The sequence below is a fragment of the Sinocyclocheilus anshuiensis genome, unplaced genomic scaffold (assembly GCF_001515605.1).
Source record: "Sinocyclocheilus anshuiensis isolate Anshui unplaced genomic scaffold, SAMN03320099.WGS_v1.1 scaffold1423, whole genome shotgun sequence".
Classification (NCBI taxonomy): Eukaryota; Metazoa; Chordata; class Actinopteri; order Cypriniformes; family Cyprinidae; genus Sinocyclocheilus; species Sinocyclocheilus anshuiensis.
In genome coordinates this window covers 241,554-257,004 of record NW_015536552.1, presented here as the reverse complement: position 1 = coordinate 257,004, position 15,451 = coordinate 241,554, and the positions used below count along the sequence as shown (strand labels likewise).

Below are 15,451 nucleotides of genomic sequence, written 5' to 3'. Positions count from 1 at the left end.
TAAAAAGAATGTTTCATAGTCAGAATGAACACTTGGAAGGCTCTGCATGAATGTTTAACAGAGTGAAAAGCTCTGCAAATGCTATGACACATATGCAGGTGCACACGCCGACTGGCAGATTGAGCACTGAAATCTCTCAAAGACATCGTATGCCCTCATGTGACTTACAAAAGAAGATTATAAATAATAGTCTCCTCGGGCAATACCTCAAGAGAAGATTAAGTTAGAACGGTAGTGAAGTTTAGTTCAATTCCAAACACAAAGCACACAGACGAGATGGTGAAAATATTAAAGCTAGCAGAGAATCTGGCTATATCACTCACAAAGATGAATTTATTTCCACCTGTTCTGCCATGTGACTTGTTTTTTTTTTTTTTTACATTACTTGGCATTGTATCAGGACTGTTTTTCCACTCATATTATGCTTGGAACACTGTTGTAAACAATAAAATTATACTAGAAGAAAATAACATTAGAAATACAAAAAAAAAATGAGAAAAACAAAATAAAGGATAAATTGATTGCAATGCATAAACATTTAAATAAAATGTGTTTTCATTGAGTTTTGAATGTGGGAAGAGATGGTGGGGGAGGGATTTGTAGTATCAAGCGGCCATCCAAAATAAGGTGTTTATTTCTCTACATTTAACCGCAGTGATTTACAGTAAAGGAATGTGAGTTTGTAATAAGGATTACTCATTTACAAAAGGTAAACTCATCTGGCCCGTTGCCTTGACCCCAGTGACACCCAAAGACAAACCCAGTCAATGAGGAAACAAGTTTTGGCTGAGACACAATGTTCCTCAGAACGTGTTTTCTACGGAGTTCTACTTCACCGCATTTTAATCGTTGTTTTATGTAAAAATTAATTATTTATGGGAAGCACATTTCCACCATGCAATAAAAAATAAAACGGAACCTCCGACGTCTAATCTGACAATTGTGACTTTTTTTTAAGCATCAGAATTGAGATGTAAACTCCGATTTGCAAGAAAAACGGAATTGTGAGATAATTGTGAGACATTGTGAGACAAAAACAAAGCAAAACAGAATTGCAAGATTTAAACTGTGAATTATGAGAAAAAGACAGAATTGCAAGATATAAACTGCGAATTTTGAGATATTAACTCAGAATTGTGAGAAGAATTATGAGTTTATATCTCATGATTCAGACTTTTTCCCCCTTAGAATTACAAGAAACACAGTCTGAATTGTGAGATAAAAAGTCACCATTACCCTTTTTTATTTTAAATATTTTTTTTTAATTCCATGGCAGAAATGGGTTTCCTTAGTTATTAGCCTATTTTTGATGTTGCAGCATTTTTGTGTTTAAAAATGCAAGACACAGGGCAGTGTGTGTGTTTGTTTGTTTTTTTGAAGTTGAACTACTTTTAACTTGAGAGTGTTTATAGTTTCAAAAGACTCAAAACAGTTAAATAAAAAAATGCAACAGTTAAATACAAATGCAAAAATGCTCTCTGTGTTACAAGATGACATTACGACAAGACTTGATCACTTCCTGAGTTTTCCCAGAGCACCTGTATCTGACGCTGAGCTCCGTCTGCACTACAGTAACAGTCTCAAATCGAAAACACACAGGGCGGAGGAAAACTCAAGGAGCATTGAACAGGTTTTCAGCAGAACAAGTTGGGGCACTTGCTCTGGGAAAAAAAAAAGAAGACGAACTTGCTTCCACTTTTCCTGTCAACGATCGTAATCTCAAATCAGAGTCACTAATCTTAGCTTGTATGCAACCTGGTGGTAAACAACCACGATGCAAGCATACTTAATTGCTCATGTTTTTATATTTCATGTCAAATGTCAAAATATGGTTTGAAGAATTAGCTAATTGCTTGCGCATTCTTCACCTGACCCTGAGGAGAAACAAATAAGTGCATGCTGACAGATGATGTGATTATTGTTTTCAAATTATCTCCTGCATCACAACTAATTGTGGTTCTGATCACATGAACAAAGAACATGGATATAGCTAATGACGGTATCTGCAGGATTTTTAAGCTCAGATTTAGGACTTTTTAAGACCTGCACAAATAATTTATCTGATGTCTGTGCGCTGACGCGATCTTCTTATCGATCCACCAGTTCATATTTAAAAACATGTTTTTTATATATTAATTAAATAACATATGAATATATTTTACTGTCTTAATTGTTTAGATTTTTATAATGCATTATCTTCTTGTCGATCCACCAGTTCATATTTAAAAACATGTTTTTTTTTTACATTGGTCTGAACAAAAACAGCAGACGGGCTGATAGAAAATACACATTAATTCTCTGCCAGAGCGGTTTCCCCGGTAACAGCTGTAAATAAAGCAGCGCAGCATCTGACTTTAAACGTGCAGCGCTCATTTTATTAAATTAAATCATAGCCTTTTGAAGTTTAATCGTTTCAAACCATTTATAAGTTCATTTTTAATCGCTTCAAACCATTTTTAAGTCAAAAGTATCATTTACATGAATTTAATTTTTTTTTATCAATCAATTATTATATTAATTAAATAACATATAAATATATTTTACTGTCTTAATTGTTTAGATTTTTATAATGCATTATCTTCTTGTCGATCCACCAGTTCATATTTAAAAACATGTTTTTTTTTTACATTGGTCTGAACAAAAACAGCAGACGGGCTGATAGAAAATACACATTAATTCTCTGCCAGAGCGGTTTCCCCGGTAACAGCTGTAAATAAAGCAGCGCAGCATCTGACTTTAAACGTGCAGCGCTCATTTTATTCAATTAAATCATAGCCTTTTGAAGTTTAATCGTCACATTTAGCCATATCGCAAATCTAATCTTTCCGTCTCCAAATTTAAGACCTCTTGAAATCATAATAAAGACTTTCTTGTAGCATTTAAGACTTTTTATAGTCTTAAATTTGACAACTAAATTTGAGACTTTTTAAGGACCCGCGGAAACCCAGTAATGAAAAAAAACAAAAAAACAATTAACATTAGCATGATAAATCCAGTCAGGTGACATCATGAGTTAACTCATGAAATCTGTCTGGAGAAACAAAACCATTCTTTTTCTCGGGCTGAAGATGCAAGACTGGGTCAAAATTAACGGGTTCAAATGTGCCGGATGTTCATTTTAACACTCATACATCCCATAATATGAATCTCAGGAAGCAGATGGCTTTTCGCCCTTTCCTGTAAAATGTTAATGCACTGACAAAACGAGAGGAACAGAAACGAAGCGGGAGTGTGTGTGCAGGTTATTTTGAAAGAGAAAACCAGAATTTCAGTCTCTTGTTACACCTGGTTTTCCCTCCTTTTATTCCAAGGAACCTGCACAATCACAAGGTCATTTAGAGGAAAAGAAACTGTCAAGAGTTATTAAAACCAGACTGTTTTCTTCGTTGTAATGTCTTAAAATGTTCAAATGCCTTTTATGTATAGATTTTATTCTTTTACTCATGTCCCAAATCCACTTTTAAACTTAAAAGGATTATCCATCATTAATAAATGAATTATTACATTTAAAACTATGATAACTGTGATACAGTGAAATAAACAAATAATTTCAGTATGTATTGTGTGAAATTAGAAAAATATATAAATTATATATGAATTATAAATTTACATTATATAAATATAAACTGTCCCACAAACATTTTGCCACTAATAAAAGTTTTGTTTTTAAGAAAAAAAAAACTTATTTGTGGCAAAATTGATTGGTAGAAATGATGCCTCAAATGTGTCTCGAATTAGAATTTTTGTAATTTAAAAACTTAAAAAAAAAATTATAATATTAAAATATAAAAAAATAAGACTAGTGAGAAGAAAATAAAGAAAACTAAAGATGGATATCACTTGCAAACCGTATTTTAAATGTATGTCATTTCCAATCAAGCTGTAATTTTCTCAAAATTATGCAAAAAAAAAAAAAAAGTAACTGTCAGTATGTACTACATCAAATTTTAGCTGTGAAATAGACCCTTTTCCCATTTTCAGGGTTTTTAGAAGCAGGGTAAACTTCTATAGTAATGAATGGAAATGAAATTATGATTTCTTTTTTTGTTTTGCGTTCCCATTTGCTCCAATAGTGTAAGGAACACTCAGATTTAACAGACTCAAACATATTTAACTAGTTTTATGCAATTTAATGCGAAGGTAAATTAACAAAAATATAGTTTTATAAATGCACATATTGAAAGTCTATGAAATGGGTACATTAGCCTTAGCAAGACAAATGAGTCACTTACTTTATTCCAAAAATGTTCAAAATGTAATTTCCCAAGCAATCATTTCCATCATAGAATGCTATTACACACAATACATCAGAGTTGAGATGTGCTGGAAATGACACATGAATGTAGAAACAGAGGAAGGGAAGACTCACTGAAACAGAGATGGCGTGGACACCTTCTTCAGGGGGCGGAAGCTCTTGAGGAAGGAAGTGGTTAATAATTAAGCCCCTTAGCTTTTAAACACGGCCCGGGCAGATGTTAACGTGTTTCTAACGTGTGCTGTCAGAGACACTTCTGAGAACAGAAGGGAGACAAATTACATCCCGAATGAAGCTCCTAGCCTACGACATCCCTTTAGGACAGATCCAAGACCAGCTCTCATTTGTCCCGACCCAAACAAGTATATGAAAACGGCCATTTGACCTAATAAAAGGCACCTGTAATCACAACATAGCGTGTTGGCCTGAAGGTATCTGCTTTAAACAGGTCAAATATATACACTTCACGTCCGTTAGGCCTTCAGGTGAAAAGCTGACGAAAAACCAAATGACCTGGAAACCTTGGGAAACTGGATCATATTGTAATGAGTTAGAATTAAGGGATATTCCACACAAAAATTTACTCACCCTCAAGTCATTCCAAACCTGTATGAATTTTTTTCTTATGTGGAACAGAAAGGAAAGAAGATATTTTGAAGAATGTTGGGAACCAAACGGTTCCATACTAAATACTATGTTGTTGGCTGAATGGTTTCAAACCCCACTTCCATAATATTTTTTTTGTCCATACTATGTTGGTAACCAAATGGTTTTAGGTCCCATTGACTTCCACAGTATGGACAAAAAATAAAACACTTGAGATAAAAAATAATATGTGAGAAAAAAATGAAGAGAACTCAAGATAGATATCACATATTGAACGGTTTTGGGTCCCACTGAATTCCACAGTATGGACAAAAAAATACCACGGAAGTCAATGGAACCTGAAACTGTTTGGTTTCCAACATTCTTCAAAATATCTTCTTTGTTTTCCACTTATTTTTGGGTGAACTGTCCCTTTAAAGTCACTTTAAACTTTAATTTAAACAAGGCAAGATGCAAGATCCTTGGACCAAAGAAGATTTTTGTTTTCCCACGCTTTGGCATTACAGACAATATATTTAATGGGCTTCTCATGATGAAATATAAATGGTGCGTCACATTAACGAGCGTATTAGAGAGAGGAGGAAGGGGATGTTTCTCAAATACAAACAAAGCTGACCTCTGTGCAGACAGGTTTTGGAGCAGCAAACCTTCCAGCTTTGATCCTGAACTAGTGGCTTTCAGCCATTACAAGGTCATGGAGGTTCACTCAAAGCATTCCTCGACTTAATAGGTCACTACGCTAATAGACTATGTGGAGATGGGTGGGAGTGGGTTGACACAGGTATGCAGAATCTCACAGGGACTGTGACACACTCAGAGGGCCTCTTACACAGTGTATATGAGAGAATTTCTTATAATAGCAAATGCATTCTACATTTTTGAAAACTTTTCCCTCTAATACATATACTGGAGAGTGCAACAGTCAGCTTGCAGAAATAAAAATTCAATTCATTTTCACCATAGAGTTCATATGCCCCAAACATCTTATACATGTTCAAAGGTTTTTTTCTGTAATTAATACTTTTATTCAGCAAGGATGCATTAAAATGATTAAAAGTGGCAGTAAAGACATTTATAATCTTACAAAAGATTTCTATTTCAAATACATGCTGAAGAATCATGAAAAAATGTACCATGATTACCAATAATAACTGATCAGTCAGTGATTCGTGGAATTATAGTTCATTCCTAATTAACTATAAGAGGACATTTGGTCGTTTATCATGATTTTTTTCTTCAAATCAAAGTTTGTAAAGTTGTGATTCATCCCAGAGCTGGTTGAACTATAGTTAAAGGCTTAGAAGTCTTTATTGAGGAATTTTCTGAAATCGTTATGATGAAAATTAATTGGAAAAATACTACTAAAACCAATACAGCAAAAAAAAAGGAAAAAAAAGTGTCCGGTTACAGCCTAGCAACCACATAGCAGCCACCCACAACATCCTAACAACCACTTAAAACACAACAGCAACCACCTAGCAGTCCCTTACAACCTAGCAACCACTAGCTAACACCATAGCAACAATCCAGAACACCCTACCAACAACCTAGTAACCATCCAGAACATCACAGCAACCACCTAACAGCCACTTAGAGCAACCTAGCAACCATACAGAACACTGCTAACCACATAACAATGGATGCTTTTCAGAAACTGTGGGAACGCAAAAAATATATTCGATGTAGTCTTTATGACTTCCACTGCTGAGAAACACGGAAATGTGAAAAAGGTCCATGCACTAAAAACACTCAAAACACCTTAGCAACTGCAAAGCGATGACCTGGCAACCACGCACAACACACCAATTATGAACTTTCCAATGGAAAGCACCACAAACTTCAGAAAATCTGATCGACACTGAAAAATATTTGGTGTATATTTGGCTGAAACAATTTTCTCTCATGGATTGCAAGTAAATTTCACAAATAATTACAAAGAAATGGAGAGTAACATTGAATTAAACATTAAAGATTGAAATGTTCTTTTAAAACACTACAGTAATCTTTGTTTTATTTATAACTATGATTTTTGTGTACAGTGTACTGCTTAATTTTTAGTTTTAATTTGTAGTAACATTGTGTACAGTATGTGTAAAGCGCAACACAAAAAAAAAAAACACTTAAGTAGTATTCAGTGACTAATATTCAGTTTAATGTTCATTTGAGCCATTAAAGATGCTTTGGATGGGTGGACTGAGCTACTGGCTTCTCTCCAAGCCTCAAACAGCATTGAGGTGAAGTGAGCCGGTGAAAGTGTGAGGTCTGTGTGACTAAATCGAACAAGACTAATGATAAGACTAACTCAGGGTAATCAATCAGCTTTTCACACGACCAGTGTGTGAATGGAGCCCTTCCTATGCTGTTCTTTATGTTGACTTAGCAGGCAGACACGTTGAGAACGGCACACAATTACAAATTCTCCTGGCAATTGATGTCAAACAGTGTGTGGATGTGGAGCTGTTTGAGGACTGAATCTATATGCTCACTTGCAAACAGAAAACGGCCTTCGAGGGGTATGAAGTGAAACAAACAGATAAAAAGATTTGAGAGAAAAACAGAAACCGGCTCCTCCACTGTTACATGACATCAGTGCAGGACTCGCTCGCGTGTGGCGCTGCTCATCTGAAACCTACACCTCAGATAATTACAGGGCCGTGACACGCTTTATGACACACCCTCGCGTAAGCACACGCACACAACAAGTTGTCTGTATTTTTGAATGTTGTCATTGTACTCCTACTGCCAACCTCTTACTGAAGGAGGTCATGGAGCCACAGCAGAGAGGCCTGTGGCAAACAATTGATCCACACTGCTCATTTAGTCACAAGGTCGGTTTTTCATTGAAATATACACAGTATTAAAACCACTACCTTGATTTGACAGGAATACCATCTCACAGATTCTCAAAATTTAATGAGACATTTTACACATATATGAAAACAAACATCTTAACACAGCTGAAGTACAGTAGGACCATGCAGTAGCTTTAAACTCTTGGGGGAAAATATATACTTGTGCGATAATTTAAAGAATTTCTTCTTTTAAAAAATGTAATCTGGTTAAGCTCAGACACAACTTAATAAGTTAGTAATAAATTATATAAACATAGTATAATTTTCAATTAGGAAGTAGCTACTGGTCAATTGTTTTAAATTAGGGTGTGAATTTTTTTTAATCAATTATTTTCCAGTTTCTGTAATTTGTTTTAACATGTCTATTTTATTTTTACTGATGTTTGTGTAGTTTTCCCAAATGAAAATTAATTACCAATTAAACTACAAATATCTCCAGAAAACACATTTTGTTTGAAACATCTTGGGGAAGAACATCTCTTTTTCTCAAAGAGAGAGAAAAATTACTGACAGACAGACAGATAGATCTTCACAAATAAAAGACAAGAAGCCATTATGAAGTTTATTATCAATTAATCTTTTATTAAATGACTATAAAAGCTACATTAAAATATGGACATTCCATAAATTATTTATGGAATAGTCCGAAAAAAAACAGGATTTTGAGAATCCTACATTCATACATTAACACTGACTTATGTAAAGTTGGTATAGTGCATAACAGTGCAACATGTGGTCAGAGACAGTGAAGGAGGAGAGTCAGGCAGGGCCTGCTTTAATTGTCAAATGACAGTGCTTCATTGAGCAGTTATGAAGTGAGCACACTTTTTTTCATGACGAGTCCCACGTGGGCTCAAATGAGCTGTGATTCTCACACTTGACTGGCTGTCTTTGGGCAGGTGATGAAGTTTCTCTCGTTCAGCGGCACATGCCTTCGTTTACAAACACAGAGAGGTAGTTATTCAGGGTGTGCGTCAAAATGATTTTCAGAACAATAATTGCAGGGACAGTCCCATGATCACGATGATAATGGCCGAAGTCTATGTTTCTGCCCAGGCCATGGTTCACTTATGAAACTGAACCTGCGACCTGCTTAACTATAAAACAATGTTTAAAAAAATCGAACGCACATGCTTCAATGAATAGCATAACTAACATTACATCTAGTATAGATTCAAAACAAGAGCAATAATGCACATCCCGTGTATGTAGCCTTACGTGAACTACTAAATTAAAATATAGCCACAAAAACAACCCGCTGTAGCAACTGTTCTTAAGGGCCCTGCAGCTCGTGCTATACAAAACTGAGCGCTAAAAGCACAAGATGTTCTCAGCTAAAGGCACCTCAGGCAGCAAGAGCACTCTCGTCCTTTATTGTCTCGCTTTCGTCTCTCAGGAATGCTCGAAATATCACTTTGCCCTGCTGTGCCATTCACTTTGGTCTTTGCAGAACATCATCTTGCACTTAAAATCTCTCTAATATGAAATAATGAAATAATAACGTTCAATAAACCTACTTTAACTTAAAATATGTCCATTAAATGAAGCATTTTCAACAACAAAAATCGAATGAAATCAAATATTTGAATGGATTTGATCTAGTCTTGTATGAACTGAAATTTCTTAAGTTAACCTACATGATACAACAAATATGAAAATGAACATGCGTGACCACACAAAATATTATTTATATACATACTGTATTGTGTGTGTCTGTTTTAGTCCATATATACTGCATATACATATATTATGCAAAAAAAATTGACATACAACCAGAAGTAAAAAAAAATAACAATAAATTTTAATTTGAATATTACTAAATAAAATAAAGTACTAAATAAAACGCTTGAGAATTTCACACAGTATTAACTTTTGATTAAGTTTTTTTAATTATTTTGCATTAGCAGATTTTAATCAATTAACCTAAACACACAATAAAAATGAAAGTTTTGGTGCTCTAACCAATATTTTTACAAATCTGATACAGTTCCTCTACTGTTCCTGATCTGTTTCCACATCACTACATCCAGACAACATAAGCCCAGTGGTGGCAAAACGGCAAGCTAAGCATGCTTTCAGATTAAAAACACTATCACAATGTGTCTCTCTCAAGCTCCACAGCCTGAGACCTCTGCAGTCCATCATATGATGGGAGTATGAAGCATGCGTGTCTGTATGGACCAGCTGCTTCCCGCTGCACACCCTCTGGGGTCCACAGTAATTGTTTAATCAGATTATCCTGCAGAGTTTAGCCACGCTGGATTTAGCCGTTTGTCGGCACTGTGAGGTGCAGAAGGCCCAGCGTGAGCCATTGAGACAGAGTGGCCTGGTGGACAATGGAGGTGTAGAACGGCCAGTCCCAGGGGAAGACAGCAGGTACGGACTGTCTGTCTGGAAACATAGAAACTGAGCACCGGTAATCATAAGTGCCAGATGCCTCTATTTACAGCTGGGGTGGTATATAGCCCAAAATAAGGATCTCATAGGGACTTTACTTTGAGAATGACAGACAGAATGAGATCTGAGAGTTCGTTCAAAAATTACAGACTGTGTTCTGTGGAACACAAAAGAAGATATTTTGAAGAATGTTGGTAACCAAATGATTTCGGGTCCCATTGACTTCCATAGTATGGACAAAAAATACTATGGAAGTCAATGGGACCTGAAATTGTTTGGTTAGCAACAATCTTCAAATTATCTTCTTTTCTGTTCCACAGAAGAAAGAAAAGCATACAGGTTTGGAATGACATGAAGGTGAGTAAATGATGAAAGAATTGACATTCTTTGATGGACTCTTTAAATCACATATTCAAATTTGACACACCAGATTTGACGTCAGTGACATCAAACGCCACTGGTTCATCTGTGCAAGTCTGAATAATGCTAAATAATTCTCCTATATTCCTCACACAAACCTATTTACCTGTACAGCTTAAGATGATTTAAAATGTAGTGCATCGGTTATATTAACAACTTTTATGGTGCTTTTTGTCATTTACGGTCACTTGGGGCCCTATGAAATTTTCTGGATTCCGTTTTAATGGTTATATTAAATTTTTGTGATCAAATAGCATGTCCAATTAATTGAAAAATCTTTTAGTTTTTCCCAAATTCTGTTTTCTGTTTTAATTTTTCTGGATTTATGATTAAAATAGTGGCGATCAAATGAAGGCATAAAACATTAACAACTTAATTAATGTATTATTACTATTACTTTGTGAAGTATATTCTACTGATCTGTATATTTTATATATTTTATTTATAATATATACAATTTTCTTCAAGTTCTAGTTCATATTGCGATTTGAGTGTATTGTGCATCATACTATTAAGTTATTCATCCAAACTTTACAGCAATCATAGGTCCCTAGCCACTGCATGCTTTCACTGAAAGGAAAAGAGCATTGTGAATATTCTTCAGAATTTCTCTTTTTGTGTCACATGGAAAAAAGTAAGTCATATGGGTTTGAAATGATATTTGGGGAGCAAATGATGACACCATGTCTCTCCTAACTATCTGCCTAAGCTCCATCTGAAACAGCCACACACTCTCTTTAATGCACTTGACAGCTGCTGTTGGTTAAAAGGATGTGGAACCAAATGGAAAGGCACCTTTGCAGATGATGGGTGTTAGTGAATATCTACAATACTTTTGTTCATTAACAAAAGAACCTTGGTGGCCTCTTGACCCTGGACAGCATAACACTGCCCAAGTGTGACTTGGACATGAACGTATGTGAACGGACTGGAATGAAGTGACACAGCCCTGCAGGCAAAGCATGAAAAGCAGAACGACAACCTATGAAGCTTCAAAACTCCATGAATACCAGACATCACAAATTGCAGTTGGGTCTAAAACTCATTTAAAAGTTGGGATTTTCAACATTTAAACATGGAAAAAAACTGACATTTTTAGTATTGTAAAATATTTAAATATTTGATGTAATCCAATATTTTACTCAAAACATGCAATAGTAATATAGCCTCCATACTAAATAAATGTATTAAAAGAAGAAAGAAAAGAAAAGCATTCACAATACAAGCTTTGCACTAGTGGTCTCAGACTTTTGGACTCGACTCCACTTTCTAGATGTAATTAGCTAATTTAGCGGCTTCATTTAGTATTCATGTGGTCACAATGGGAGTGAGCTGGGATTGTGGTTTTGATGGACCTTGTAGTGTACATTCGAGAAGCCATTAACTGCCTTAGACAAAGCCAGCGACTGCACCTGGGCTCAGGTAAAGATATGGAAGGCCCTATGAAATCCATTTCTATCTTTTCCCAAATTCCCTTTTTTCCATTTTAATTTTTCTTTATTTTTCTAGACTCCATTTTAATTGTTGAATTAAAGTTTACTAATCAAAAAGCATGTCTTGAAATCATGAAACTTACAATTTTAACAGCAATTTTTTTAACTGGTTTAACAAAAATAAAAAAAATTAGGGCCCTATGAAATAAGTTTTATTTGACTTTTTTTCTGGTAATCAAATGAAGGCATAAAACATTAATTACATTTTTCTTGTAATCCAAGAAAACATTCCACGTTATACAGTCAATTCTGTTTTTATGACTGGATTCCGCAATTCCGTTCACATTTTTGGCATCGCGGAAATCATAGGGCCCTAGATATGCAAACATATTCAAACAATGAAAAAATTATTTCACTAAAAACATTTCACAAATAATTGAACTAAAGTGGAATGAACGAAAAGATTCCCAGAATTCACAAGGTCAGAAAATTCAACTATAAATATATATGATTTCATTCAAATTCATCCATCCAAATCCCAAAAGTATAAATTAAGTTCAATTCCAAAAAATGTTTCCACTCAATATACGTGTTTGTGAAATGTATTTCTGTGCATATTAAAAGTTACTAACTGTGCACTAATTATGTTTACTACAGTATTGTGTTATCTTAACATTATGCTAATGTCAAACTCTATTGAAATCAAAGAGTCAAATCTCCTGTGCATTTCAGGTTGTTGAAATGTAGAGCATTTCAAATCAGTCAAGAAGTTCATTTAAAGTGCTACTTTGGAAGAGAGCTAAAGTATTACTCTCCTCTGCCTAAGTTACAATCACAACAACCGAGTGACCATGCACTTTAAAAATTTCACACAGGCTCAGGTTTCTAGATGGCTGAAAACATTCCCTATTGACCCGGTCCGCTGGGGCAGACGCAGCCTTCTAAACAGCAGGGTGATGCTGGGAAATCAGGAGCTAAGCCATTAATAAGTAAACGCCACTCCGGGTCGGTGTTGTTAACCATGGGAGTTCATACTGCACGTATTTCCCTTGGGATTTGATCCCATCACATCTTTCCTCAGTGTTGTTTATGCAGTGTCTATAGCACAGCCACCAACACGGTCACCTGAAGCTCAATGTGATCAGACAAGATCAGCAGTTCCTTGATCAACTCTCCTACTTTCATTCAGTTTTGTTGCGTAAGTATCATACCCGAGTGAACGACAATGGCTATCGCACCCCTATCCAACAGTCCGGCACGAACCTACACGCATAGACCATTGTGTGCTGTATTCCAAGATATGTACCCCATCACCACTTTGGCAGGGTTGCCAGATATGCTGTAATCTTTTCCCCTGCATGGGAGCCCCTGGAAACCAGATACAGAAGAGGAAGATCAAACACTGGGCATGGGATCACATGTCTCTGCTGCTCATACGGAGCATGATGCACACATGGCATACAGGGACAGAGGCTTTTCCCATAGCCTCCCACATTCTGACTCTATTCAGAGGTGGGACGTCTGGTAATCACATGATTAGGAAAAGAACCACACCACAGATTCAGCCAGGTTTGTGAAGATGGCAAACTGTGGTGGGAAGAAGAAAAAAAAATTACATAAACAATTGGCTTCATTGGAAGCACTGTTACCTTCAAAGAAGGAAAAAAGTTCAAAGTAGTATTTTCAGAGTATTTTTCCTCTGATGAAGTACTTATACAGGAATCATTCAAATGTTAAAATATTTATAAAATACAGAGGTTTTAAAAAATATATAATTACAAAGTATGCTAATATACTTTATAAATATATCTTTTTATAAAGTATATTTGTTGATTTTTGTTTCTTAGTGTAGGTTTTATGATGTCCATTGCTAACATCTGGGAAAAGTATATGTATATGTGAATGAATTCTAGAGCTGTGTGGAACAGTTTGCAGATGGGATATATGTTTTAAGAAATCCTGTTATGGCCACCAATGATATATAAATCATTATGTACATTTTATATACTATAATTTAAATGACCTTCCTCCATAATAAAATAAAATAAAATAAGCAAAAAGCAAAACAAGGCAGAAATAAAATAACATAAAATGTACTAAATACCACAAAATAAAATGTTTAAAAGAAACCAAAACAAAAAAACAAACAAAAAAAAAAACAGAAAAAACTAAGCAAAAACTAAAATAAAATATATATAAAATATTATATATAAAAATAAAAAAATATATAAAGTTGAAAAGAAATGCACAAAAAAACTATAAAAATGCCCTAAAAAAAAAACGGAGATAAAAGCAAAACAAAGCAAACAAAACCAAGTGAAGCAGATTAACAAAACAAATTGTATGCTGTTATTGGACACCACTGAAACCAAAAAGAAAAACCTTAGACTACATTTTCTTTATGCTGAATTTGTTTCATTGTGTTTACATTTTATGTGCAATAAGGGACTTTTTATAAAACTAGAAACTTGCTGGAAGAAACCCTAGTCAGTTAGCCTGCAAAAACTTTCTTTTCACATGATTCTCTATGTGAATGAAGAACAATGTAGTTAAGACTACTTTTATGCTTTGAGGTAGCAATTAAAATGTTCCTGGAAAGGATTCTGCTTTAGGAACTTTATTTTGAACTCCTTATTAACTGCATTATTGGTTCACGGGAGGATTAAAATTCTCAGGTGATGCTGAAACTAAAGGAACAACATGTTTGTTAAAAACACACACGTGCGCAGACACACACATACGAGAACGACCTTTGCAACCTTTCTTACAGTCCCAGTTAAGGAAAGTTTCACACTCCCCCCTGACATCATTACAAGTTAGGGTTGTGCCGATAGACGATAGTATCGTGTATCGACGATAGTCAGAGATATCGACAATAGCAGATGTCTTTGTCGATAGTCAAGACGATATTAGGCTTATCTCCTATAAATGTATTAAATGATTACTATTATTATTATTAGGCGGCCTATTATAATTTGGCTATTATTATCAAATTGCCCCGCTATTTCACACACACGCGCAAATGAGGATAGAGCCTGTAGCCAGCGAAGTCTCCAACCACAAACACAGACGTACATCGTCTGCTGATATAAGGTATTACACTTAACAAGTAATCTGAACGGCCTATATTTTAACCAAGCCCTCACTAATTGAGTTTAACACCACAGTTATGTTACAATGCATCTCATCCGTGTTTCTGTGGCAGCGCGTTGGGCTCGTCATGGGGCGCGTGGTCCGGAGCTCTGTATGACTGATGTCCATTTCATTTAACTTTACTCCAAATATATGAACTTCCCTGTTTTAAATACTTTTATAGGCTATTTAACGTGTTCGTTTATGTCCAATATTTAGTGTTAAATTGTTGGTCTTTAAAATAAATCTATTTTTGATTTTCAGTTGACTGATTTTGCAGACCTTTTAGACTGATAACGTACGTGCGCAGATGCGGCAAACTTGTCACAGGATGCGCGGTTCTAATAGCCATGTAT

General features: G+C 35.2%; 1 protein-coding gene and 1 pseudogene across 1 annotated transcript in view; both read right to left on the bottom strand.

Moving 5' to 3' along the window:
* Window positions 1-5,853, bottom strand: part of LOC107701199 (ras association domain-containing protein 10-like) — a 12,981-nt gene extending 7,128 nt beyond the window's left edge. The window contains exon 1 of the mRNA XM_016503161.1: window positions 5,820-5,853. Within this exon, the coding sequence (XP_016358647.1) occupies window positions 5,820-5,853 (34 nt within the window). The remainder of the gene's footprint in view (window positions 1-5,819) is intronic.
* Window positions 5,854-8,566: 2,713 nt separating this feature from the next.
* Window positions 8,567-15,451, bottom strand: part of LOC107701187 (TBC1 domain family member 10B-like) — a 39,683-nt pseudogene continuing 32,798 nt past the window's right edge.